The sequence below is a fragment of the Dendrobates tinctorius genome, unplaced genomic scaffold, assembly GCF_039654945.1.
Source record: "Dendrobates tinctorius isolate UK_male_01 unplaced genomic scaffold, ASM3965494v1 ptg000120l, whole genome shotgun sequence".
NCBI classification, from domain to species: Eukaryota; Metazoa; Chordata; class Amphibia; order Anura; family Dendrobatidae; genus Dendrobates; species Dendrobates tinctorius.
Genome location: NW_027361788.1, coordinates 29,715 through 57,550, shown reverse-complemented (window position 1 = coordinate 57,550; position 27,836 = coordinate 29,715). Strand labels below are relative to the sequence as shown.

Sequence of the window (27,836 nt, the reverse complement as noted above, 5' to 3'; positions counted from 1 at the left end):
AACAGCATAATACAGGAATAGCCTTTTTATTCCAGAACGTCAGACACAAAAGTAATCAGTGAGAATGCAAGATTTTCTAAAAATGTCATCACCCAACACCACAATATATTATATGTTAGTCATTCAAGATATATAAGGAAAATAAGCATCATGTCTGCAAAGCTGGATCACATTACACCATAACAAAATGTCCAAAAATCAGAATCAGGATTGCAGATTGATACAAAGTAGTGGAGGAACAGAATGATTTTTAAATACAGACATTTTTCCTATTTACAGATTATCCTCATGTTAAAAAATAGGAGGAAAAAACAAGACAAGTCTTTCTGCTGCCGTTCTTCTATCTTTACTTTTCTATTAACATTATTGCTGTGCGTCAATAGCCGTGCGCTCCTGAAGACTAGATGGGACGAGCGCTTTAAAGGTCAAAACTGATAAATAATTCCAGACATGGTGAGGATTTCAATGGATTGTAGCCAACTATTTGTTATCTTTGACAGTCCATAATGGGTCATGACCAAACCGTGGTTTTTTTTTTCTTTCTTTCTTATGCTGTGAGTTGGCGATAAGTATCACCCTTTGGATTGCAAAGGGTGAAGTCGTCAGAGTAAGACCGGGGTCACACCAATGTATAATATCTCGTCCGAGAGAATCGGGACGATTGTGCTAATCGCACCTTGATCAGAGTTTCAACAGTGTGTGATCGAATTTTCTCAAATGAAGAGATGGAAAAAAAAAATATTTCTCCATCTTCTCCATTCTGTCAGTCTGTCAAAATCAGACCGTACTCAGATGTTATCCAAGTGCAGAACGATTTGTTTCCATGGACTCACTGCCTTGCATAACCGAGTCTGACCTGAATATCAGATGAGCACACTGTGATTGTTTTTACTCAGACATATCCACAACCACATACAGTCATGGCCAAAAGTTTAGAGAATGATACAAATATTAATTTTTACAAAGTCTACTGCTTCATTTTTTCTAAAGGCAATTTGCATATACTCCAGAATGTTATAAAGAGTGATCAGCTTAACAGCAATTACTTGCAAAGTCAATATTTGCCTAGAAAATTAACTTTATCCCCCAAAACACATTTCAACATCATTGCAGCCCTGCCTTAAAAGGACCAGCTAACATCATTTCAGTGATTGCTCCATTAACACAGGTGTGGGTGTTGATGAGGACAGGGCTGGAGATCAATCTGTCATGACTAAGTAAGAATGACACCACTGGACACTTTAAAAGGAGGCTGGTGCTTGGCATCATTGTTTCTCTTCTGTTAACCATGGTTATCTCTAAAGAAACACGTGCAGTCATCATTGCACTGCACAAAAATGGCCTAACAGGGAAGAGTATCGCAGCTAGAAAGATTGCACCTCAGTCAACAATCTATCGCATCATCAAGAACTTCAAGGAGAGAGGTTCCCTTGTTGCCAAAAAGGCTCCAGGGCGCCCAAGAAAGACCAGCAAGCGCCAGGACCGTCTCTTAAAAGTGTTTCAGCTGCGGGATCGAGCTACCAGCAGTGCAGAGCTTGCTCAGGAATGGCAGCAGGCAGGTGTGAGTGCATCTGCACGCACTGTGAGGCGGAGACTCTTGGAGCAAGGCCTGGTCTCAAGGAGGGCAGCAAAGAAGCCACTTCTCTCCAGAAAAAACATCATGGACAGACTGATATTCTGCAAGAGGTACAGGGAGTGGACTGCTGAGGACTGGGGTAAAGTCATTTTCTCTGATGAATCCCCTTTTCGATTGTTTGGGACATCTGGAAAACGGCTTATTCGGAGAAGACCAGGTGAGCGCTACCACCAGTCTTGTCTCATGCCAACTGTCAAGCATCCTGAAACCATTCATGTGTGGGGTTGCTTCTCAGCCAAGGGAATGGGCTCTCTCTCAGTTTTGCCTAAAAACACAGCCATGAATAAAGAATGGTACCAGAATGTCCTCCAAGAGCAACTTCTCCCAACCGTCCAAGAGCAGTTTGGCGATCAACAATGCCTTTTTCAACATGATGGAGCACCTTGCCATAAAGCAAAGGTGATAACTAAATGGCTCAGGGAACAAAACAGAGATTTTGGGACCATGGCCTGGAAACTCCCCAGATCTTAATCCCATTGAGAACTTGTGGTCAATCATCAAGTGACGGGTGGACAAACAAAAACCTTCAAATTCAGACAAAATAAAAGCATTGATTTTGCAAGAATGGACTGCTATCAATCAGGATTTGATCCAGAAGTTGATTGAGAGCATGCCAGGGAGAATTGCTGAGGTCCTGAAGAAGAAGGGTCAACACTGCAAATATTGACTTGCTGCATTAACTCATTCTGTCAATATAACCTTTTGTTACTCATATGATTGCAATTATATTTCTGTATGTGATAAAAATATCTGACAAACACACATAAAAACCAGAGGCCAGCAGATCATGTGAAAATATAATATTTGTGTCATTCTCTAAACTTTTGTCCATGACTGTAGCTCTCGGACCAATGCTGTTCTATCTGTTGTTTGGTCGAATGGCACTCAGACCGAAAAATATGGACCTAAATCGGCAAAAGAACAATGACATGCCGTGGATTCACCTTTCTCATATACAATAATATCAGCTGCAGATTTTGCCTGACATCTGCAACAAAATCAGCGAGCATTTAAAATAGATTTTTCAGTTGATCCTCTGTGGATTCCACCCTATGTTTTGTAAAGGGAGAAATGTGGAGGCTAAATCCGCAGCATGATTTTTTTTTTTTTTTTGGGGGGGGGGATAATACATGATAACATTTCCTGCTACTATACCACGATAGAGATTTTGCACTTACAAATCAGAGAACCTGAAGCATATTCAACCAGTGTGGACAGATCCGGAATAAGATAAGGGATATATAATAATAAATAATAATAATAAAGAAACAGGGGTCTGCTTATTTTTTTACCCCGTCTGTATCTGAAAATGCCAAAAAATTAGATCGACACTTCAAACCAGAGACTGGGCTAAGAAACCAGCCAAGGGCAACCTTCGTGTAACTCCCATATATAGTGATGAAAGTTACGATAATGACGTGTTACGCCAACAGTGTAGTTCGCTTTCCTCTGCAGCTACCATAATTCCCATTAATGTCTATGGGAGGTATGCAAAGAGTTCAGCAGATATTTTAGTAACCTCACCTCTGATGACTGGGATGTTGAAGCAGTTAGTGCCATCTCAGCCATGAAAGGCAGAGATGGGAATAACATTTTAACCCCATACACAGCTACTAAGACGTGATAAATCCCCTTTATGAGCGGGGGAGATTAATCATAATCTATAGTGATCTTTGTAATAGTATCCAGGCCCGGCTTTTCTCCACTTTTTGCATGAACTGAGCTAAGATGTTTTTTCAGCGCCGACTTGTGCTTAAAATCCATGTCACAGCAATGACACTTGTAGGGACGGTCCCCGCTGTGAATATTGAGGTGGTCCTGCAAGGTAGTCTTAGCGGTAAATGTTTTCAGACACACGGAGCATTGAAAAGGCCTAATTCCCATGTGTCCCCGGATGTGTCTGTTCAAGTTCTTCTTCTGAGTGAACGTCTTTCCGCACTGCAAGCACAAGAACAGTTTATGCATCTTTAAATGGCGTAGATAATTTTCCAAATGTAGAAACCCGCGTGGGCACTTGGGGCACTGATGCCTCCAAGTACAGACCCCCTCCACAGGACTCTGAAGCCCTGGAATTATATCAGAAGATGGATTTAGCCCTTCTTGAAAGTTCTGGAAGTGACTGGGGGGTAAATCACTCATGCGGTTTTCCACCGTGGAGTTAATCATGGCGTGCTGCGTGTCCGAAAAGTACATATTGGATTTAGAGGATGTGCAGGGCTGAGAGAACTGCTCACTGTCCACATTGTTCTCATGGTCGGACATGGAGCCCATCCTGAAAACACAGATATCATTGTCTTTGTAGTCAATTTCCACCGCAGACAGATCAGTCTTTTCCTCATCCAGACTGTGCAGCTGCTCTTGATGGGTTTCCTCCTTCTTTACCTGGTAGTCCAGGTTTAGCTGGCTGTCTTCCGACAGCTCAATGATCTCACAGTCCTTATCCTGACCTTTCACGGGGTTCATCTCAGAAGGACATTGAGGACACTTAAACGTTTGCATGGTTTCATCGTTGTCAAAGGTTGTCTCACTCTGTAGGTAACGTGACAGAGCTTCCGTGCACCTTTCCACAATGTGTACCATTTGCAAGTAACTGGCTGCAGTTAGATACTTCAGAAGCTCTTTTCTTCTAACCTCGAGAACCCCGGTGTAGCAGGAGAGCAGTAATTTTTGTCCCACTTCTGCATTCTGTAATATAGTGATCCGCACCTGCCTGGACTGGTTCAGCAGAAACTGGTCCCTCATGAAAGTAGAGCAAGCGGCAAACACAACCTTATGGCCGTGGAACTCTGCGTCGTTAATGTACACAGACACATCACAAAACAGATTCTGCTCTCGGAGCATATTCATCTTCTGTAAGATGTCATTTCCTTGCTGCTTAAAGTGGAAATGAAGGATGTCAGATTCAGACATGGCGGCGGCTCTGAAAAGACACAATACACACGTGACTGTAAGATCGTACATGAAAATTACCATTACACCGAGAGCTTCCGTCTCGTTATTGCACAGCTCATCTTAATGATTTATTTTTTTGTCCTGATATCAAAGTCATAAAGGAGAGCAATGAGCAGTCAATCAAATCCATGGGGAAACAATGGCATCAGTCATACGACATAAGCAATGTATAGTGGGTGCTCGCCCAACAGACTGGACGCACACGTGTATTACACACCCAACAGGATATCTGAGCGGTTGCCATATAATTTCCATGACGGAAATTTCTGGAGGGCGATCTCTTGTCAAACAACAGATCCCCACACTGGCCTCCAAATTAAAGGGCTTATCCATGGCGAGATAATGTTCAGATGGAAGAAATACTCAAGTCATGAAGTGGTTAAGCACAAGGAGCAAAGGCGCCATTTTCACTGTAATCACATGAATAATCGTATCTAACGCGTCATCCACAGCTGAGAAACAGAAATAATCCAATGTCCCCTCTCAAACCATAACCAGCACACCCCTCATCCTCCCCTCACCAGTACACCCCGCACTGTCCACACCCACATCCCCTTCACCTGTATATCCCGCACTGTATGCCCCCACATCCCCCCCTCACCTGTACACCCCGCACTGTATGCCTCCACATCCCCCTTACCTGTACACCCCGCACTGTACGCCCCCACATCCCCCTCACCTGTACACCCCGCACTGTACGCCCCCACATTCCCCTCACCTGTACACCCCGCACTGTATGCCCCCACATCCCCCCCTCACCTGTACACCCCGCACTGTATGCCCCCACATCCCCCCTCACCTGTACACCCCGCACTGTATGCCCCCACATCCCCCCTCACCTGTACACCCCGCACTGTACGCCCCCACATCCCCCTCACCTGTATATTCCGCACTGTATGCCCCCACATCCCCCTCACCTGTACACCCCGCACTGTACGCCCCCACCTGTACAACCCGCACTGTACGCCCCCACACCCCCCTCACCTGTCCACCCCGCACTGTACACACCCACATCCCCTTCACCTGTATATCCCGCACTGTATGCCCCCACATACCCCCTCACCTGTACACCCCGCACTGTACACACCCACATCCCCTTCACCTGTATATCCCGCACTGTATGCCCCCACATCCCCCCTCACCTGTACACCCCGCACTGTACACACCCACATCCCCTTCACCTGTATATCCCGCACTGTATGCCCCCACATCCCCCCTCACCTGTACACCCCGCACTGTACGCCCCCACATCCCCCTCACCTGTATATCCCGCACTGTATGCCCCCACATCCCCCCTCACCTGTACACCCCGCACTGTACGCCCCCACATCCCCCTCACCTGTATATCCCGCACTGTATGCTCCCACATCCCCCCTCACCTGTACACCCCGCACTCTACACACCCACATCCCCTTCACCTGTATATCCCGCACTGTACACACCCACATCCCCTTCACCTGTATATCCCGCACTGTACGCCCCCACATCCCCCCTCACCTGTACACCCCGCACTGTACACACCCACATCCCCCTCACCTGTACACCCCGCACTGTATGCCCCCACATCCCCCTCACCTGTACACCCCGCACTGTACGCCCCCCCCACATCCCCCTTACCTGTACACCCCGCACAGTATGCCCCCACATCCCCCCTCACCTGTACACCCCACACTGTATGCCCCCACATCCCCCTTACCTGTACACCCCGCACTGTACGCCCCCACATCCCCCTCACCTGTACAACCCGCACAGTACGCCTCCACGTCCCCCCTCACATGTACAACCCGCACTGTATGTCCCCCACATCCCCCCTCACCTGTACACCCCGCACTGTATGCCCCCACATCCCCCTCACCTGTACACCCCGCACTGTATGCCCCCACATCCCCCTCACCTGTACACCCCGCACTGTATGCCCCCACATCCCCCTCACCTGTACACCCCGCACTGTATGCCCCCACATCCCCCTCACCTGTACACCCCGCACTGTATGCCCCCACATCCCCCTCACCTGTACACCCCGCACTGTATGCCCCCACATCCCCCTCACCTGTACACCCCGCACTGTATGCCCCCACACCTGTACATCCTGCACTGTTTGTCCCCACGTCCCCCCTCACCTGTACACCCCGCACTGTATGCCCACACATCCCCCACACCTGTACACCCCGCACTGTACACACCCACATCCCCCTCACCTGTCCACCCCGCACTGTATGCCCCCACATCCCCCTCACCTGTACACCCCGCACTGTATGCCCCCACATCCCCCTCACCTGTACACCCCGCACTGTATGCCCCCACACCTGTACATCCTGCACTGTTTGTCCCCACGTCCCCCCTCACCTGTACACCCCGCACTGTATGCCCCCACATCCCCCACACCTGTACACCCCGCACTGTACGCCCCCACATCCCCCTCACCTGTACACCCCGCACTGTACGCCCCCACATCCCCCACACCTGTACACCCCGCACTGTACACACCCACATCCCCCTCACCTGTACACCCCGCACTGTACACACCCACATCCCCCTCACCTGTACACCCCGCACTGTACACACCCACATCCCCCTCACCTGTACACCCCGCACTGTACACACCCACATCCCCCTCACCTGTACACCCCGCACTGTATGCCCCCACATCCCCCTCACCTGTACACCCCGCACTGTACACACCCACATCCCCCTCACCTGTACACCCCGCACTGTATGCCCCCACATCCCCCTCACCTGTACACCCCGCACTGTATGCCCCCACACCTGTACATCCTGCACTGTTTGTCCCCACGTCCCCCCTCACCTGTACACCCCGCACTGTATGCCCACACATCCCCCACACCTGTACACCCCGCACTGTACACACCCACATCCCCCTCACCTGTCCACCCCGCACTGTATGCCCCCACATCCCCCTCACCTGTACACCCCGCACTGTATGCCCCCACATCCCCCTCACCTGTACACCCCGCACTGTATGCCCCCACACCTGTACATCCTGCACTGTTTGTCCCCACGTCCCCCCTCACCTGTACACCCCGCACTGTATGCCCCCACATCCCCCACACCTGTACACCCCGCACTGTACACCCCGCACTGTACGCCCCTACGTACCCCCTCACATGTACAACCCGCACTGTATGTTCCCCACATCCCCCTCACCTGTACCTCCCGCACTGTACGCCCCCTCGTCCCCCCTCACCTGTACCTCCCGCACTGTACGCCCCCTCGTCCCCTCTCACCTGTACCTCCGGCACTGTATGCCCCCACATCCCCCACACCTGTACACCCCGCACTGTACGCCCCTACGTACCCCCTCACATGTACAACCCGCACTGTACGCCCCCTCGTCCCCCCTCACCTGTACCTCCCGCACTGTACGCCCCCTCGTCCCCTCTCACCTGTGCCTCCCGCACTGTACGCCCCTCGTCCCCTCTCACCTGTGCCTCCCGCACTGTACGCCCCCTCGTCCCCTCTCACCTGTGCCTCCCGCACTGTACGCCCCCTCGTCCCCTCTCACCTGTGCCTCCCGCACTGTACGCCCCCTCGTCCCCTCTCACCTGTGCCTCCCGCACTGTACGCCCCCTCGTCCCCTCTCACCTGTGCCTCCCGCACTGTACGCCCCCTCGTCCCCTCTCACCTGTGCCTCCCGCACTGTACGCCCCCTCGTCCCCTCTCACCTGTGCCTCCCGCACTGTACGCCCCCTCGTCCCCTCTCACCTGTGCCTCCCGCACTGTACGCCCCCTCGTCCCCTCTCACCTGTGCCTCCCGCACTGTACGCCCCCTCGTCCCCTCTCACCTGTGCCTCCCGCACTGTACGCCCCCTCGTCCCCTCTCACCTGTGCCTCCCGCACTGTACGCCCCCTCGTCCCCTCTCACCTGTGCCTCCCGCACTGTACGCCCCCTCGTCCCCTCTCACCTGTGCCTCCCGCACTGTACGCCCCCTCGTCCCCTCTCACCTGTGCCTCCCGCACTGTACGCCCCCTCGTCCCCTCTCACCTGTGCCTCCCGCACTGTACGCCCCCTCGTCCCCTCTCACCTGTACCTCCCGCACTGTACGCCCCCTCGTCCCCTCTCACCTGTGCCTCCCGCACTGTACGCCCCCTCGTCCCCTCTCACCTGTGCCTCCCGCACTGTACGCCCCCTCGTCCCCTCTCACCTGTACCTCCCGCACTGTACGCCCCCTCGTCCCCTCTCGCCTGTACCTCCCGCACTGTACACCCCCTCGTCCCCTCTCACCTGTACCTCCCGCACTGTACACCCCCTCGTCCCCTCTCACCTGTACCTCCCGCACTGTACGCCCCTCGTCCCCCTCTCACCTGTACAGTCTCTTCTTACACCTATTCCCATATAGTCACCACGATAGAGGCTAAATCCAAGTGGCCAAAAGGACCTCTGCTGACGTCATACCCATGTGACGAGATGTCACCGGAAGGGGCGGGGCCTCCTGCTCTGTAAACTGATACCAGGAAGCCGGTGTTATTGATCATGACCGTGAGAGGAGCTGAGGGGGGGGGAGCAGATGCGGGGATGTTTCTCTCTGGGGGCTGCGCTGAAGGGGGTGACGTGAGGCTAGTTTCACACTAGCGTTTATGAGCGCAGCGACGGCCTGCGCACGGCCGCCGCTAAGCCCCGCCCCCGCCGGTAGCTCCGCCCACCGGCGCATGACGCAGCATGCGCCCTGCGTCCCCTATCTTTATCACAGGGGGCGCAGGCTGTGCGCAGTATGCGTTTGGCGGCGCATGCGCCTTTTTGACGGTGCGCCGACGCAACCAAACTGCAGCAGGTTGCGTTTGGCGCACCGTCAAAAGGACGCATGCGCCGCCAAACTTCATCAAAATGGCGCCAACGGCTCATGTGCAGTATTGCATTCCGATAGATGATACTGCGCGTAAAACATTTTTTAAACTCATCCAAACAAGTTTGCTCATCCCTAATAACTATGCTTCTAGATCAGTTCCCTGAGGGGTCTAGTTTACAAAATGGTGTCACTTGCAGATGATTTCCACTGTTTAGGCACATCAAAGGCTCTCCAAGGTCAACATAGCGCACACAGGCCACTCCATCAAAGTCTATGCTCCAAACTGTCACTCTTTCCCTTCCGAGCCCTGCTGTGCATCCAAACAGTAGTTTTCCCCCACATAGCATACTCAGGAGAAATTTAGCAATTTTCTAACTTTGAATTCTTATATCCATAAGTCAGAGAGATATGACACACAAAATAGTTACTAACATTTCCCACATGTCTACTTTACATCAGCACAAGTTTTGAAACAATTATTTTTTGTCAGCAAGTTATACGGGTTAAAAATTGACCAGCAATTTCTCATTTGTCCAACAAAATTCATAAAACCATTTTTTTTTAGGGACCACATCACATTTGTATTGACTTGGAGGGGTCTGTATGACAAATTACCCAAACCATTCTAAAAACTGCACCCCTCACTGTGCTCAAAACCTCAGAGCTTTAGCCCTTCTTCAGAGATTGACTGTGGTGTTTAACTAGTCAACAGTCATGGGTGGACCAAGATTCCACCCATGTCTGTTAGGGGCATATGTCAGCTGTCATGTGCCAGTAAAGGTGCGGGCCCATCGCCGGAACCCGTACCAAAGAGGGGGAGGTGACCTATGATAGACACTGCATGTCATAGGGCATTAAGGGGTTAAAGGTGCTCGGTGAACACTTGGTGTGGCTAAACATTTGTCTTCCTTCTCGTCCACTTGATTGACAGCTCTGGCTTTATAAAACCAGAGGAGGGAAGAGATGGATGTTTAGTCACTCCAAGGGTGCATCGAGCACTGTGCTTGGTTTGAACAGTCATTCTGTGCTGAAGTCCCTTTAAGGCCCTTAAAGGGAATGTGCCGTGTTTTTTCATAATTTAATGTAAAAAAGAAAATAGTATAAAAAGATATTGTCCCCTAAGCTTGACTCAGTGGTGTGTATGTTTTTTGTTTTTTTTACTGTATTAATGCAGCCGCTGGGGGCTGCCATCTTACCTTTCTGGCTGCTGAACGACACTCTCCATGCTCACTTACGGCAGTCCCTGGGCATGAGACAAGAGTCGGCTCCCGACCCTATCTGTATCATTGCAGCAGCATCAGCTGTGAACTGGGCACGCCTCTGTGGGCAGCTCAATTCACAGCTGTAGGTGTGGCCAGGCGCCATCTTATTAGGGCCCAGTGCTTTCCTTTTAGCTCCATTTACACTCTATTGCAAGCCCTGTTATGCCGGCTGCATGGCTTGGATGTTCACTCTGCACATACCAGCTGCAGGAGAGGATACAGGACGAGCTCCTGGAGACCAAGCTGCTCTTTCCAAAGCACCCGACCAGCTGCTGCCCCTGCTCTTGCAAAACACTTGGCCATCTGCTGGACATCTAATCCTCTCCTGTGTGATATTGTCTGCTGAGCCGTGTATCTAATCCTATCCTGTGTGTTACTGTCTGCTGAGCCGTGTATCTAATCCTATCCTGTGTGTTACTGTCTGCTGAGCCATGTATCTAATCCTCTCCTGTGTGATATTGTCTGCTGAGCCGTGTATCTAATCCTATCCTGTGTGTTACTGTCTGCTGAGCCGTGTATCTAATCCTCTCCTGTGTGTTACTGTCTGCTGAGCCATGTATCTAATCCTATCCTGTGTGATACTGTCTGCTGAGCCGTGTATCTAATCCTATCCTGTGTGTTACTGTCTGCTGAGCCGTGTATCTAATCCTATCCTGTGTGATACTGTCTGCTGAGCCGTGTATCTAATCCTATCCTGTGTGTTACTGTCTGCTGAGCCGTGTATCTAATCCTATCCTGTGTGTTACTGTCTGCTGAGCCATGTATCTAATCCTATCCTGTGTGATATTGTCTGCTGAGCCGTGTATCTAATCCTATCCTGTGTGTTACTGTCTGCTGAGCCGTGTATCTAATCCTATCCTGTGTGTTACTGTCTGCTGAGCCGTGTATCTAATCCTATCCTGTGTGATACTGTCTGCTGAGCCATGTATCTAATCCTATCCTGTGTGATACTGTCTGCTGAGCCGTGTATCTAATCCTATCCTGTGTGATACTGACTGCTGAGCCGTGTATCTAATCCTATCCTGTGTGATGCTGCTCTCCTGAAATACTCTGTGCTGCTGTCACACTGCTGGGTTTATCTGTGATCTATATGGCGGTATTATGTGTGAACACTATAGCAGTATTATCTGCTAAAAGGAGACTCATTCTAGGGTGGTTCTGGCTGAGCACCTGCACACGAGTCAGGGGTAATAGGTGCAGTCAGTGGAGGGCTGGGGAGGCAGCTGAAGAGAGGGGGTCTCATTTTTATCGTTACTGTATGGCTACATTTCCCCCCCAGCCTGCTTTCCAGCATCACCCCGGACTGCGCCTGTCGCCTCGCTTTCACACATCGCCAGGACAGGATCTGAGGGGGGAATGGGGTATTTGCATGCAAAGTCTGGATCAGAACAGGCCACCAATCAGCAGAAATGTTTCCTGGATTTCTGTGTGCTGTCACCCTGCTCCTCCCCCATATATCTCCCTCTGTGACCCCCCTAGATCAGCACACTGCTCTCCTGAAATACTCTGTGCTCTTCCCCCCATATATCTCCCTCTGTGACCCCCATAGACCAGCACACTCCTCTCATGAAATACCCTGCTCCTTCCACCATATATCTCTCTCTGTGACCTCCCCCATAGACCAGCACACTGCTCTCCTGAAATACTCTGTGCTGCTGTCACCCTGCTCCTTCCACCATACATCTCCCTCTGTGACCTCCCCCATAGACCAGCACACTGCTCTCCTGAAATACTCTGTGCTGCTGTCACCCTGCTCCCCGAATCCTTGGTGACCGAAGACCCCATTCCTCTCCTCAGATCCTGTCCTGGTGATGTGTGAAAGCGAGGCGACAGGGGCCTGATATATGGTGGAAGGAGCAGGGCGACAGCAGCACAGTATTTCAGGAGAGCAGTGTGCTAGTCTATGGGGGGGCACCCTGTTCGGTGCCAGGGATTGTACATAGAGCGCTGTGTTTTTTTACACATGGATGGACCGCCTGCTTGTCTGCTGCATAGAAATCCAGGAAACATTTCTGCTGATTGATGACCTGTTCTGATCCAGACTTTGCATGCAAAGACAGTCAGTAACTTTGCAGGCTCCATCAAAATGGCTGCTCACTGTGTTCCCAGATGTCATCCTCTCTTTTCCCTTAGCAAACACCCAGAAGGGGAGGAGAGGAGTGACATCACACCCATGTCAGCAGATTCCGCCCATAATTATTGCAGGGCAGTAATGTGAGCTGGTTGTACACTAGGTTTTTGTGCCAAATTTCAGTAGCTGCTCCCCCTAGTGTTAACAAGTGGAAATGCCAAACTTTTTAAAATTATTTTTCATATTTTACAAAGTAAAAAACAAATGATAATTTTTTTAAGAAAATGTAAACATTAATTCTTTACATTTTTTCAATTGCTGAAAAAAAATTTTTTGGATGGCACCTTCCCTTTAAACATATTAGGTGTTAGCCGATTGGCTGACAGCTCTCTCTCCTGACTGTCACATATACAGGAGCAGGTCACCAAACATTCTTGTGCTATCAGAGAGCAGATGTCAGGCTCCTGTGGCAGCAGATTATTTTCAGAAAGAACAAGAGAATCAACCATTGGAAATACGACACACGAAATCCTTCCCTTAATTCACAAATTATCGAAGGAAAGTCAAGAGGCCCCATACACATCAGATTGTGGCTGAACCTGCCAATTTTTTCCTACTGTGCGTGGAAACCTTAGTGCAACCTGTAGATTAGACAGTAATGTGTGCCCAGAACTCATGAGCCTCAGTGCAGCAACTCCGATCTGCTCATCTCTAGTGAGACAGCTAGAATGGAGTAACAAGACAGAGGACGTCCTTATAGACAGTACTGTGTGCCCACAAAGCATGAGCCTCAGTGCAGCAACTCCGATCTACTCATCCCTGTAGTGAGACAGCTAGAATGGAGTAACAAGACAGAGGACGTCCTTATAGACAGTACTGTGTGCCCACAAAGCATGAGCCTCAGTGCAGCAACTCCGATCTACTCATCCCTGTAGTGAGACAGCTAGAATGGAGTAACTGTATAGAGGACGTCCCTATAGACAGTGCTGTGTGCCCACAAAGCATGAGCCTCAGTGCAGCAACTCCGATCTGCTCATCTCTAGTGAGACAGCTAGAATGGAGTAACTGTATAGAGGACGTCCCTATAGACAGTGCTGTGTGCCCACAAAGCATGAGCCTCAGTGCAGCAACTCCGATCTGCTCATCTCTAGTGAGACAGCTAGAATGGAGTAACAAGACAGAGGACGTCCTTATAGACAGTACTGTGTGCCCACAAAGCATGAGCCTCAGTGCAGCAACTCCGATCTACTCATCCCTGTAGTGAGACAGCTAGAATGGAGTAACTGTACAGAGGACGTCCTTATAGACAGTACTGTGTGCCCACAAAGCATGAGCCTCAGTGCAGCAACTCCGATCTGCTCATCTCTAGTGAGACAGCTAGAATGGAGTAACTGTATAGAGGACGTCCCTATAGACAGTACTGTGTGCCCACAAAGCATGAGCCTCAGTGCAGCAACTCCGATCTACTTATCCCTAGTGAGACAGCTAGAATGGAGTAACTGTACAGAGGACGTCCTTATAGACAGTACTGTGTGCCCACAAAGCATGAGCCTCAGTGCAGCAACTCCGATCTACTCATCTCTAGTGAGACAGCTAGAATGGAGTAACTGTACAGAGGACGTCCTTATAGACAGTGCTGTGTGCCCACAAAGCATGAGCCTCAGTGCAGCAACTCCGATCTACTCATCTCTAGTGAGACAGCTAGAATGGAGTAACTGTACAGAGGACGTCCTTATAGACAGTGCTGTGTGCCCACGAAGCATGAGCTGCCGTGCAGCAACTCCGATCTGCTCATCTCTAGTGAGACAGCTAGAATGGAGTAACTGTACAGAGAATGTCCTTATAGACAGTACTGTGTGCCCACAAAGCATGAGCCTCAGTGCAGCAACTCCGATCTACTCATCCCTATAATGAGACAGCTAGAATGGAGTAACTGTACAGAGGACGTCCTTATAGACAGTACTGTGTGCCCACAAAGCATGAGCCTCAGTGCAGCAACTCCGATCTACTCATCCCTATAATGAGACAGCTAGAATGGAGTAACTGTACAGAGGACGTCCTTATAGACAGTACTGTGTGCCCACAAAGCATGAGCCTCAGTGCAGCAACTCCGATCTACTCATCCCTATAATGAGACAGCTAGAATGGAGTAACTGCACAGAGGACGTCCTTATAGACAGTACTGTGTGCCCACAAAGCATGAGCCTCAGTGCAGCAACTCCGATCTGCTCATCTCTAGTGAGACAGCTAGAATGGAGTAACTGTATAGAGGACGTCCCTATAGACAGTACTGTGTGCCCACAAAGCATGAGCCTCAGTGCAGCAACTCCGATCTGCTCATCTCTAGTGAGACAGCTAGAATGGAGTAACTGTACAGAGGACGTCCTTATAGACAGTACTGTGTGCCCACAAAGCATGAGCCTCAGTGCAGCAACTCCGATCTACTCATCTCTAGTGAGACAGCTAGAATGGAGTAACTGTACAGAGGACGTCCTTATAGACAGTGCTGTGTGCCCACAAAGCATGAGCCTCAGTGCAGCAACTCCGATCTACTCATCCCTATAATGAGACAGCTAGAATGGAGTAACTGTACAGAGGACGTCCTTATAGACAGTACTGTGTGCCCACAAAGCATGAGCCTCAGTGCAGCAACTCCGATCTACTCATCCCTATAAGGAGACAGCTAGAATGGAGTAACTGCACAGAGGACGTCCTTATAGACAGTACTGTGTGCCCACAAAGCATGCGCCTCAGTGCAGCAACTCCGATCTACTCATCTCTAGTGAGACAGCTAGAATGGAGTAACTGTACAGAGGACGTCCTTATAGACAGTGCTGTGTGCCCACAAAGCATGAGCCTCAGTGCAGCAACTCCGATCTACTCATCTCTAGTGAGACAGCTAGAATGGAGTAACTGTACAGAGGACGTCCTTATAGACAGTGCTGTGTGCCCACAAAGCATGAGCTGCCGTGCAGCAACTCCGATCTGCTCATCTCTAGTGAGACAGCTAGAATGGAGTAACTGTACAGAGGATGTCCCTATAGACAGTACTGTGTGCCCACAAACCATGAGCTGCCATGTAGCAAGTCCGATCTGCTCATCTCTAGTGAGACAGCTAGAATGGAGTAACTGTACAGAGGACGTCCTTATAGACAGTACTGTGTGCCCACAAAGCATGAGCCTCAGTGCAGCAACTCCGATCTACTCATCCCTATAATGAGACAGCTAGAATGGAGTAACTGTACAGAGGACGTCCTTATAGACAGTACTGTGTGCCCACAAAGCATGAGCCTCAGTGCAGCAACTCCGATCTACTCATCCCTATAATGAGACAGCTAGAATGGAGTAACTGTACAGAGGACGTCCTTATAGACAGTACTGTGTGCCCACAAAGCATGAGCCTCAGTGCAGCAACTCCGATCTACTCATCCCTATAATGAGACAGCTAGAATGGAGTAACTGTACAGAGGACGTCCTTATAGACAGTACTGTGTGCCCACAAAGCATGAGCCTCAGTGCAGCAACTCCGATCTACTCATCCCTATAATGAGACAGCTAGAATGGAGTAACTGTACAGAGGACGTCCTTATAGACAGTACTGTGTGCCCACAAAGCATGAGCCTCAGTGCAGCAACTCCGATCTGCTCATCCCTATAATGAGACAGCTAGAATGGAGTAACTGTACAGAGGACGTCCTTATAGACAGTACTGTGTGCCCACAAAGCATGAGCCTCAGTGCAGCAACTCCGATCTACTCATCTCTAGTGAGACAGCTAGAATGAAGTAACAAGACAGAGGACGTCCTTATAGACAGTACTGTGTGCACAGAAATCATGAGCTGCCGTGCAGCAACTCCGATCTACTCATCCCTGTAGTGAGACAGCTAGAATGGAGTTGCTGTATAGAGGACGTCCTTATAGACAGTACTGTGTGCCCACAAAGCATGAGCCTCAGTGCAGCAACTCCGATCTGCTCATCTCTAGTGAGATAGCTAGAATGGAGTAACAAGACATAGGACGTCCTTATAGACAGTACTGTGTGCCCACAAAGCATGAGCCTCAGTGCAGCAACTCCGATCTACTCATCTCTAGTGAGACAGCTAGAATCGAGTACCTGTACAGAGGATGTCCTTATAGACAGTACTGTGTGCCCACATAGCATGAGCCTCAGTGCAGCAACTCCGATCTTCTCATCTCTGTAGTGAGACAGCTAGAATGGAGTTGCTGTACAGTGGATGTCCTTATAGACAGAGCTGTGTGCACAGAAATCATGAGCCTCAGGCCAACAACTCCGATCTACTCATCACTGTAGCATACCTCCAACTTTTGAAGAAGGGAAAGAGGGATAAAGGCTGCGGCAAATTTTAGACCACGCCCCAACCACACCCATTTCACAACTAGTCACACCCATGCCCACGCCCAACTGCACCCATTTAGCACTGATGATCACATTGACATACTGAGGGCACAGTGGCTGGTACTGTGGGCACACTGACAAGGTACTGAGGAAAAGAAAGAAAGGAGAGCGAGAAAGAAAGAGAGGAAGAACAGAGAGAAAGAACAGAGAAAGAAAGAGGGGAAAGAACAGAACAAAAGAAAACAGAGAAAGAAAAAGGGGAAAGAAAGAAAGAACAGAAAAAGAAAGAAAGAACACAGAGAGAAAGGGGACAGAAAAAAAAGAACAGAAAGAGGGAAAAAAAAAAAAAAAAAGAACAGAGAGAACAGATAAAAAGAAAGAACAGAGAGAGAAAGAAAGGCGGGGAAAGAAAAAAAAAAAAAACAGAGAAAGAAAGAGGGGACAGGAAAAAAGGACAGAGGGAGAGCGTACACACACGGCTCCCACCGTACACCTCGTACACACAAGGCTCTGCTTTGTACACACAAACGGCTTCGCTCCGTACACCTTGTACAGACACAGCTTCGCTCCGTACACCTTGTACACACACGGCTTCGCTCCGTACACACACGGCTCCGCTCTGTACACATCTTACACACAGCTCTGCTACATTCACACTATAAACCCCTCCTGACACCACACAGAAACTTCACCTCATCCAGCACAGCAGAGTCCTGCAGAGTGCAGACACAGAGGCCGCTGATCATGTGACTCCTGACTCCTCCCCTCCTGTGACCTCATCACAGGTCCTGTGTACACAGCCACAGAACAGCCTAGGATGTCATTGCAGGCTGCGGTGGCTCTCTGGGACGGCGAAGATGGGGTCGGTGCATGGGGGGGGGGACGTGGCAGCTCAGTGCAGTGCGGGAAAAATAGAGTCCCGGGCGGGACGGGGGGGGGGGGGGTCAAAAACGGTACTGTCCCGCGAGAATCGGGGCGGTTGGGAGCTATGGTGTTGTGAGACAGCTACAATGTAGTCGTTGTACAGAGGACGTCCTTATAGACAGTGCTGTGTGCACAGAAATCATGAGCCTCAGTGCAGGAATTCCGATCTACTCATCTCTGTAGTGAGACAGCTAGAATGGAGTTGCTGTACAGAGGACGTCCTTATAGACAGTACTGTGTACACAGAAATCATGGACCTCAGTGCAGGAACTCCGATCTACTCATCTCTGTAGTCAGACAGCTAGAATGGAGTTGCTGAAGGGAGTTTCATTATTTCTAGGGAGACAATTACACAAGATTAAAGTCCCGATACAAGAAGTCTAGCATTTTACAAGCGTGTATTAATGAAGGGTTGGCTGGACAAAGCTGGGCCACTTGATGTATTTTCTTTTTTGCAATTAATAAAATTTGCATTTTTATTATCACTTTTCATAATAGAAAACATTTCACATAACGCTGATTGTTCAGTTCTGATAGAATACGACTTTGCCCATATGTACACACGTCTCAGCAACACCATTTTGAAAAGTGGGTGGAACTTTGCAAGAAAAGGCACGATCATGATGGAGAGGAGCTGACAGAATAATCATAATTTAACCGCGTCCCTGTGCTCATTTCGGACTGTTGCTTCATGGTTGATGTATATAATATATAATAACACAAAATAATGCTCACCACTGTGTCCCCACAAAATAATGCCCACCACTGTGCCCCTACACAATAATGCATAATGCCCACCACTCTGCCCCTACATAATAATGCCCACCACTGTGCCCCTACACAATAATGCTCACCACTGTTCCCCTACACAATAATGCTCACCACTGTTCCCCTACACAATAATGCCCACCACTCTGCCCCTACACAATAATGCCCACCACTCTGCCCCTACACAATAATGCCCACCACTCTGCCCCTACACAATAATGCTCACCACTCTGCCCCTACACAATAATGCTCACCACTCTGCCCCTACACAATAATGCTCACCACTCTGCCCCTACACAATAATGCTCACCACTCTGCCCCTACACAATAATGCTCACCACTCTGCCCCTACACAATAATGCTCACCACTCTGCCCCTACACAATAATGCCCACCACTCTGCCCCTACACAATAATGCCCACCACTCTGCCCCTACACAATAATGCCCACCACTCTGCCCCTACACAATAATGCCCACCACTCTGCCCCTACACAATAATGCCCACCACTCTGCCCCAACATAATAATGCCCACCACTCTGCCCCAACATAATAATGCCCACCACTCTGCCCCAACATAATAATGCCCACCACTCTGCCCCAACATAATAATGCCCACCACTCTGCCCCAACATAATAATGCCCACCACTCTGCCCCAACATAATAATGCCCACCACTGTGCCCCAACATAATAATGCCCACCACTGTGCCCCTACATAATAATGCCCACCACTGTGCCCCTACATAATAATGCCCACCACTGTGCCCCTACATAATAATGCTCACCACTGTGCCCCTACATAATAATGCTCACCACTGTGCCCCTACATAATAATGCTCACCACTGTGCCCCTCCATAATAATAATGTCCACCACTGTGCCCCTACCTAATAATGTCCACCACTGTGCCCCTACATAATGCTCACCACTCTGCCCCTACATAATGCCCACCACTCTGCCCCTACATAATGCCCACCACTCTGCCCCTACCTAATAATGCCCACCACTGTGCCCCTACCTAATAATGCTCACCACTCTGCCCCTACATAATGCCCACCACTCTGCCCCTACATAATGCCCACCACTCTGCCCCTACATAATGCCCACCACTCTGCCCCTACCTAATAATGCTCACCACTGTGCCCCTACATAATGCCCACCACTCTGCCCCTACATAATAATGCCCACCACTGTGAACCTTACATAGTGATAATGCCCCCTTTCTAGCCTCTAAATGGTAAAATTATCCCTAGAAAATATTAATACTCCGTGCAAGTGCCATAGAAAACAGTGTCCACATTTTGACCCTAGAAAGTAGGAATGCCCCATGCAGACTTTTGACTGTCACAATACCCTGTGTGCCCTCTCATTCTGGTTAATGGTCCCACATTAGCTACCACACTGTACAACGGCCCCACATTAGCTCCCACGCTGTACAACGGCCCCACAGTAGCTCCCACGCTGTACAACGGCCCCACAGTAGCTCCCACGCTGTACAACGGCCCCACAGTAGCTCCCACGCTGTACAACGGCCCCACAGTAGCTCCCACGCTGTACAACGGCCCCACAGTAGCTCCCACGCTGTACAACGGCCCCACAGTAGCTCCCACGCTGTACAACGGCCCCACAGTAGCTCCCACGCTGTACAACGGCCCCACAGTAGCTCCCACGCTGTACAACGGCCCCACAGTAGCTCCCACGCTGTACAACGGCCCCACAGTAGCTCCCACGCTGTATAACGACCCCACAGTAGCTCCCACGCTGTATAACGACCCCACAGTAGCTTCCACGCTGTATAATAGCCCCACATTAGCTCCCACACTGTATAATGGCCCCACATTAGCTCCCACATTGTATAATGGCCCCACATTAGCTCCCACATTGTACAATGGCCCCACATTTGCTCCCACTCTGCATATTGGCCCCACATTAGCCTACACGCTGTAAAATGGCACCATATTAGCTACCACTCTGTATAATGTCCCCCACATTAGGTCTCACATTGTATAATGGCCTCATATTAATTTCAATGCTGCATAATAGGCCAAGATTAGCTCCCATGCTGTATAATTTTTACTCTACCTATTTAAACTAAGTTTTATTATTGATTGTGGACCTCAAACTATTTTTGTACAATCACAACTCTATAGTTTTTTTATTTTTATCGGGTTTTTTTCCAGTTACTTTTAACCCCTTAACGACCAGGGGTATTTTTGGTTTTGCATTTTCATTTTTCCTTCCCCTTTTTCCAGAGCCATAACCTTTTTATTTTTCCCATCAATATGGCCATGTGAGGGCTTGTTTTTTGCGGGACGAGTTGTACTTTTGAATGACACCATTGGTTTTACCATGTAGGGTACTACAAAAAAACGGGAAAAAAAATTCCAAGTGCAATCCCACACTTGCTTTTTGCTTGACTTTTTTTTTGCTAGGTTCACTAAATGCTAAAACTGACCTGCTATTATGATTCTCCAGGTCATTACGAGTTCATAGACACCAAATATGTCAGTGACATGTAAAACCTTGGGCACTCCCGGTCAAAATTACTGTTATTGTGAACAGTTAAGAAAGTTGAAGATGAAATGATCTCTTAGGCTATGTGCCCACGTAGCGTTTTAAACCGGACACTCAAAACCAGACTCCTTCCCAGAAAACGCGTGTTTGTTTCCCGCGCAATTATGTTCGCGATTTTGCCGCGATTTGAAGCATCGCTTGGAAAGTGATTGACAGGTTGGTCACACTCGTCAAACATAGTGTTTGACAAGTGTGACCAGGTTTTTACTATTGAGGCCGCCTATGTGGCATCAATAGTAAAAGATAGAATGTTAAAAATGATAAGTAAAAAAAAAAAAAAAAAAAAAAAAAAAATCAGGGTATATTTCCCTTCCGACATCCCGTGCAGTCTCAGACGCTCCCGTTCCCAGCGATGCCTTGCGAGCTAGAGTCACGCGAGACTACGTCATCATAGGACCTTGCCGCAAGGCATTACTGGGAACGCTTAGGCCGGGATGGCAGCACGGGACGTCGGAAGGTAAATATACCCCGTTTTTGATTATTTTTTTTTACAGGGGTATGGTACCCAGGGCCTGGAGGACAGTCTCCTCTCCTCCACACCGTGGGTACCAACCGCACATGAGACGCTTAACTTCCCGCATGGTGGGCATAGCCACATGCGGGAAGTAAGCGCTTCTCATGCATTCCTATGGGTGCAGAATCGCAGCAATTCCTTGCGACTCTGCAAAAAGAATGACCATGCTGCGATTTTTTTCCGCGATGCGATTCCGCCGCGGAAAAAAAGCGCAGCATTAGCACAGCATGTGCGGAATGCCATAGGAATGCATGGGGGGCGTTCTGTACACGATTTTTAAACGTTTTCGCAGCATTTTCGCACCAAAAATCACGGCAAAACCGCTTAAAAATCGCATCGTGGGCACACAGCCTAAGGCTGAGTTCACACTTGCATTTTTTTGCGCAAAAAAGCATGCGTTTTTCCCCTATACTTTAACCCCTTCATGACCCAGCCTATTTTGACCTTAATGACCTGGCCATTTTTTGCAATTCTGACCAGTGTCCCTTTATGAGGTAATAACTCTGGAACGCTTCAACGCATCTTAGCGATTCTGAGATTGTTTTTTTCGTGACATATTGGGCTTCATGTTAGTGGTAAACTTAGGTCGATAATTTTTGCGTTTATTTGTGAAAATATCAGAAATTTGGTGAAAATTTTGAAAATTTCACAATTTTCAAATTTTGAATTTTTATTCTGTTAAACCAGAGAGTTATATGACACAAAATAGTTACTAAATAACATTTCCCACATGTTTTACATCAGCACAATTTTGGAAACAATTTTTTTTTTTTTGTTAGGAAGTTATAAGGGTTAAAAGTTGACAAGCGATTTTTCATTTTTACAACAATATTTACAAAACCATTTTTTTTTAGGGACCACCTCACATTTGAAGTCACTTTGAGGGGTCTATATGGCAGAAAATACCCAAAAGTGACACCAGTCTAAAGACTGCACCCCTCAAGCTACTCAAAACTACATTCTAGGAGATTATTAACCCTTCAGGTGCTTCACAGGAACTAAAGCAATGTGGAAGGAAAGAAATGGACATTTTATTTTTTGCAACACAAATTTTCTTTTATCATTAATTTTTTTCATTTTCACATGGGCTACAGGATAAAGTGGATCCTAAAATTTGTTTGGCAATTTCTCCTGAGTACACAGATACCTCATATGTGGTCATAAACCACTGTTTGGGTGCACGGCAGGGCTCGGAAGGGAAGGAGCACATTTGACTTTTTGAATGGAAAATATGCTGGAATATTTAGCGCTTGCCATGTCGCATTTGGAGAGTCGCTGTGTGCCTAAGCACTGGAGCTTCCCCACACGTGACCCCATTTTGGAAACTAGACCCCCCAAGAAACTTATCTAGATGCATAGTGATCACTTTGAATCCCCAGGTGCTTCACAAATTGATCCATATAAAAAAAAAAAAAAAAAAAAGTACTTTTTTTTCCACAAAAATGATCTTTTAGCCTCAGTTTTTTCATTTTAACGTGGGCAACAGGATAAAATGGATCCTAAAATTTGTTGGACAATTTCTCCTGAGTGCACAGATACCTCATATGTGGTCATAAACCACTGTTTGGGCGCACGGCAGGGACCGGAAGGGAAGGAGCACCATTTGACTTTTTGAATGGAAAATTCGCTTCAATCGCTATCGGACACCATGTCGCGTTTGGAGAGCCCCTGTGTGCCTAAACATTGGAGCTCCCCCACAAGTGACACCATTTTGGAAACTAGACCCTTTAAGGAACTTATATAGATGTGTAGTGAGCACTTTGAACCCCCAAGTGCTTCACAAAAGTTTATAACGTAGAGCAGTGAAAATAAAAACTCATTTTTTTTCCTCAAAAATGATTTTTTTAGCCCGCTATTTTTTATTTTCACAAGGCTAACAGGAGAAATTGGACCCCAAAAGTTGTTGTCCAGATTGTCCTGAGTACACTGGTACCCCATATATGGGGGGGGAACCACTGTTTGGGCGCACGGCAGGGCTCAGAAGGGAAGGAGTGCCATTTGACTTTTTGAAATGAAAATTAGCTCCAATCGTTAGCGGACACCATGTCGTGTTTGGAGAGCCCCTGTGTGCCTAAACTTTGGAGCTCCCCCACAAATGACCCCATTATGGAAACTAGACCCCCTAAGGAACTTATCTAAATGCATAGTGAGCACTTTGAACCCCCAGGTGCTTCACAGAAGTTTATAACGCAGAGCCGTGAAAATAAAAAATATTTTTAGCCCGCAATTTTTTTTTCACAAGAGTAACAGGATGAATTGGACCCCAAATGTTGTTGTACAGTTTGTCCGGAGTATGCCGGTACCCCATATGTGGGGGGGAACCACTGTTTGGGCACACGTCAGGGTTCGGAAAGGAAGTCGTGACATTTTGAAATGCTGACTTTGATGGAATGGTCTGCGGGCATCATGTTACATTTGCAGATCCCTTGATGTACCTAAACAGTGGAAACCCCCACAAGTGACCCTATTTTGGAAACTAGACCCCATAAGGAAGTTGCCTAGATGTGTAGTGAGCACATTGAACCCCCAAGTGCTTCACAGAAGATTATAACGCAGAGCCATGAAAATAAAAAATAATTTTTTTTTCCTCAAAAAATGATTTTTTAGCTCGCAATTTTTTATTTTCACAAGGGTAACAGGAGAAATTAGTCCCCAAATGTTGTTGTACAATTTTTCCTGAGTATGCCGTTACCCCATATGTTGGGGTAAACCACTGTTTGGGCACATGTCAGGGCTTGGAAGGGAGGGTGCACCGTTTGACTTTTTGAACGCAAAATTGGCTGGAATCAATGGTTGCACCATGTCGCGTTTGGAGACCCCCTGATGTGCCTAAACAGTGGAAACCCCTCAATTCTAACTCCAACCCTAACCCCAACACACCCCTAACCCCAACACATCCCTAACCACAAGCCTAACCTTAATTCCAACGCTAACCCTCTTTCCAACCCTAACCCTCTTTCCAACCCTAACCCTCTTTCCAACCCTAACCCTCATGGAAAAATAAAAATATTTTCTTTATTTTATTAGTTGTGCCTACCTATGGGGGTGATAATCGGGGGATTTATTTACTTTTTCTTTCATTTTGATCACTGTGAGAGTGATCAAAATGAAAGAATGGAAACTGCAGCCGGCAGATTCGGGCGGGCGCACTGCGCATGCGCCCGCCATTTTCCAAGATGGCGGCGCCCATCATCCGGACCCGAGGGACACCAGGAGGGACGGGGGGACTCAGGAGGTACCGTGGGGGGTGAATCGGAGGCTGGCGGGGAGCAGAGGGAATGGGAGGGGGGCAGATGACAGCGGCGGCAGATCGCCCTGTCATTCAGTTGCGGGGGGCGATCGCCGGTGGGGGGGGGTGGAGTGGAATCGGTGTCTCCAGCCATGTCCGATGCTACAGCAGCATCGGCCATGGCTGGATTGTAATATTTCATCAATTTTCATTGATGAAATATTACTATCGCTCTGATTGGCTGTTTCACTTTTAACAGCCAATCAGAGCGATCGTAGCCACGTGGGGGCGAAGCCACGCACCCTGTGGTGAAGAACAAAAGCCCCTGTATCTGCGGGTCGGGTGACCTTTCAGTGACCTAGGTCACCCGACCCGCAGGGGGGCTTTAAAGTCATGACGCCACATAGGCGTCATGGGTCGTTCTGGCACGACTTTTCATGACGCCTACGTGGCGTCAAAGGTCGTGAAGGGGTTAACATGGGTGCGCATACATGCGTTTGTACGTACATGCTTTTTTTTGTAGTGTGCGCTCGGGCGCACAAAATGCATCCTGTTGCATTTTTTGTGCGTCCGACTTGCCCCCCAAAAATGCATGCGCACGCAATGCAGTTTTTTTTTACATCAAAACACCCATTATAGTCTATGGGTGCGCATACGTGCGCATCGTAATGCGCACGTATGCGCAAAAAAAGCATGTTTTTTTTTAAAAAAAAATGCACCAAAACCCGCAAAAAACGCACACAAACGCATGATGCTTTTTTTCATGCGTTTGTGTGCGCAAAAAAAGCGCAGCAAAAAAAAAACGCAAGTGTGAAAGTAGCCTAAAAGGCCTAACGTTACAGATGACACATTTTCTTTGTATTTTAGTTGAAATTATATACAGTAAATATAATTTTCATCTTTTATATTTTAAAAATAACAAAAGGTTAGTGCACCCTTGGAGATGTGTGCTCAGATAACTAAGGTTTCAGACCTTAATTATCCTGTTAGGGTTATGGCTTGTTCACTCTCATCGTTAGGAAAGGCCAGGTGATGCAAATTTCCCAGCTTTATAAAAACCCAGCCTCCTCTAACCTTGTGCCAAAAACCAGCAGTCATGGGTTCTTCTGAGCAGCTGCCCAGCACTCTGAAAATTAAAATGGTGGAGAACCACAGAACAGGAGGCTATAAGAAGATAGCAAAGCGTTCTCAAGTTGCCCTTACCTCAGTTTGAAATGTAATTAAGAAATGGCAGTTACCAAGAATAGTAGAGGTCAAGATAAGGTGTGAAAGACCAGTGAGGGCTGCAGGTAGGATTGCTAGAGAGGCAAGTCAGAATCCTTGAATGTCTGCAAGAGACATTCACAAACATTTAGCAGATTCTGGAGTTGTGGCACATTGTTCTAATGTTCAGAGACCCCTGCACAAATATGGCTTTCATGGAAGAGTCATCAGAAGAAAACCTCTCCTGCATCCTCACCATAAAATTCTGAAGTATGCAAGGCCTGTGGACCGATGAGGTTAAAATAAAACTCTTTGGCCACAATGATCAAAGGTATGTGTGGAGAAACAGGGCAGAGAATTTCAGGAAAATAGCATCTTGCAAACCATTTAGCATGTAGGTCAATAAATCATGCTTTGGGGTTGGATTGCAGCCAATGGCACGGGAAACATTTCACGAGGGGGCAGAGAAAGAGGAAAAAGAAGCGTGCGCAGCAGAGCAATTTGGCAGGAACTGAGGGCAGCGCAGAGTCAGGTGAGCGGTGCACTCCGACAGTGTACCAGCGCTGCGACAAGCCGTGCTGCAGCAGACCAGAAGGACAGAGACTGCTGCGTGGAGGGAAGCAGTGTGCCCAGCAGCAATCAGGCGATAAGGACCGCTGAAGAGTGTGCAGAGCCAGGTGTGCGCAGCAGCAGCCAGGAAGAGAAGTGCTCCATCCCGTGAGCATCAGCATTACACAGGCCTGCGTCCAAACAGCAGCCCCGCCACCAGCAGCGGGGACCAGAGAGCGAGAGGGACGTGCAGTGTGTGCTCGGTGGCTAGTCAAGAGAAAGGCACCACACACTAAGTGTCCATGAGTGCTGCACACGCGCCACATAAGAGGGACCGCATACGAGACTGACACTTTGCGCTCTGACTTTGATAGCGAATATTTGCCCAGGCACTTGTGACCTGACTTCATCTGGAATAAAGTTGCAGAACCACGTTGGGCTCGTACAGGACTGTGGCTTGTACCCTTGTTAGCCACTGCAGCATATGGACTTGGGGCAGTGGAAGGTACCGGAGACTGACCACTGTCGCCAGAAGACGGGGTATTGTTGTTAACCGGGACCCCATCGGAAAGGACATCGCACCAGCCGTTGTCGGCGCTATTCACTTCAGGAACCAGTGACTTCCATTGGAACCGCTGTGATCTGTACCGTGATTCTTGTACTCACCATATCCTTTTGCCATTTATACTGTTAATCCCTTGTCTAACCCATTATCTCCCTGCATGGAGTATTCCCCTGTTAAACTTGTTAACCCTTGCTCTGCCTCCTCTCTGTCGTTATATCCCGCGTACCTGTGATTTTTACAACACCATCTGTAAAAAAGCTGAAGTTGAAAATAGGATGGCTTCTATAAATGGACAATGGTCCTAAACACGTCAAGTCCACAATAGACAACCTCAAAAGATGCAATCTGAAGGTTTTACAATGGCCCTCACAGTCCCCTGATCTGAACAACATTAAAAAAAAACAGTGTCTAGACCTCAAAATAGCAGA

General features: G+C 48.5%; 1 protein-coding gene across 3 annotated transcripts; it reads right to left on the bottom strand.

Moving 5' to 3' along the window:
• Nucleotides 1-10: 10 nt before the first annotated feature.
• On the bottom strand, nt 11-10,755 carry ZBTB6 (zinc finger and BTB domain containing 6). Of its 3 annotated transcripts, none has more exons than XM_073590682.1 (2): nt 10,590-10,755; nt 11-4,556 (listed from the first exon to the last, which is right to left on the bottom strand). In XM_073590682.1, the coding sequence occupies exons 1-2, from the start codon at nt 10,616-10,618 to the stop codon at nt 3,287-3,289; spliced, it is 1,299 nt and encodes a 432-aa protein (XP_073446783.1). In that variant the 5' UTR covers nt 10,619-10,755; the 3' UTR covers nt 11-3,286. The 3 variants fall into 3 exon arrangements, with proteins under 3 accessions (XP_073446783.1, XP_073446782.1, XP_073446784.1); XM_073590681.1 differs by lacking the exon at nt 10,590-10,755 and adding an exon at nt 9,003-9,211; XM_073590683.1 differs by lacking the exon at nt 10,590-10,755 and adding an exon at nt 8,912-9,160.
• Between the last annotated feature and the right edge of the window lie 17,081 nt (nt 10,756-27,836).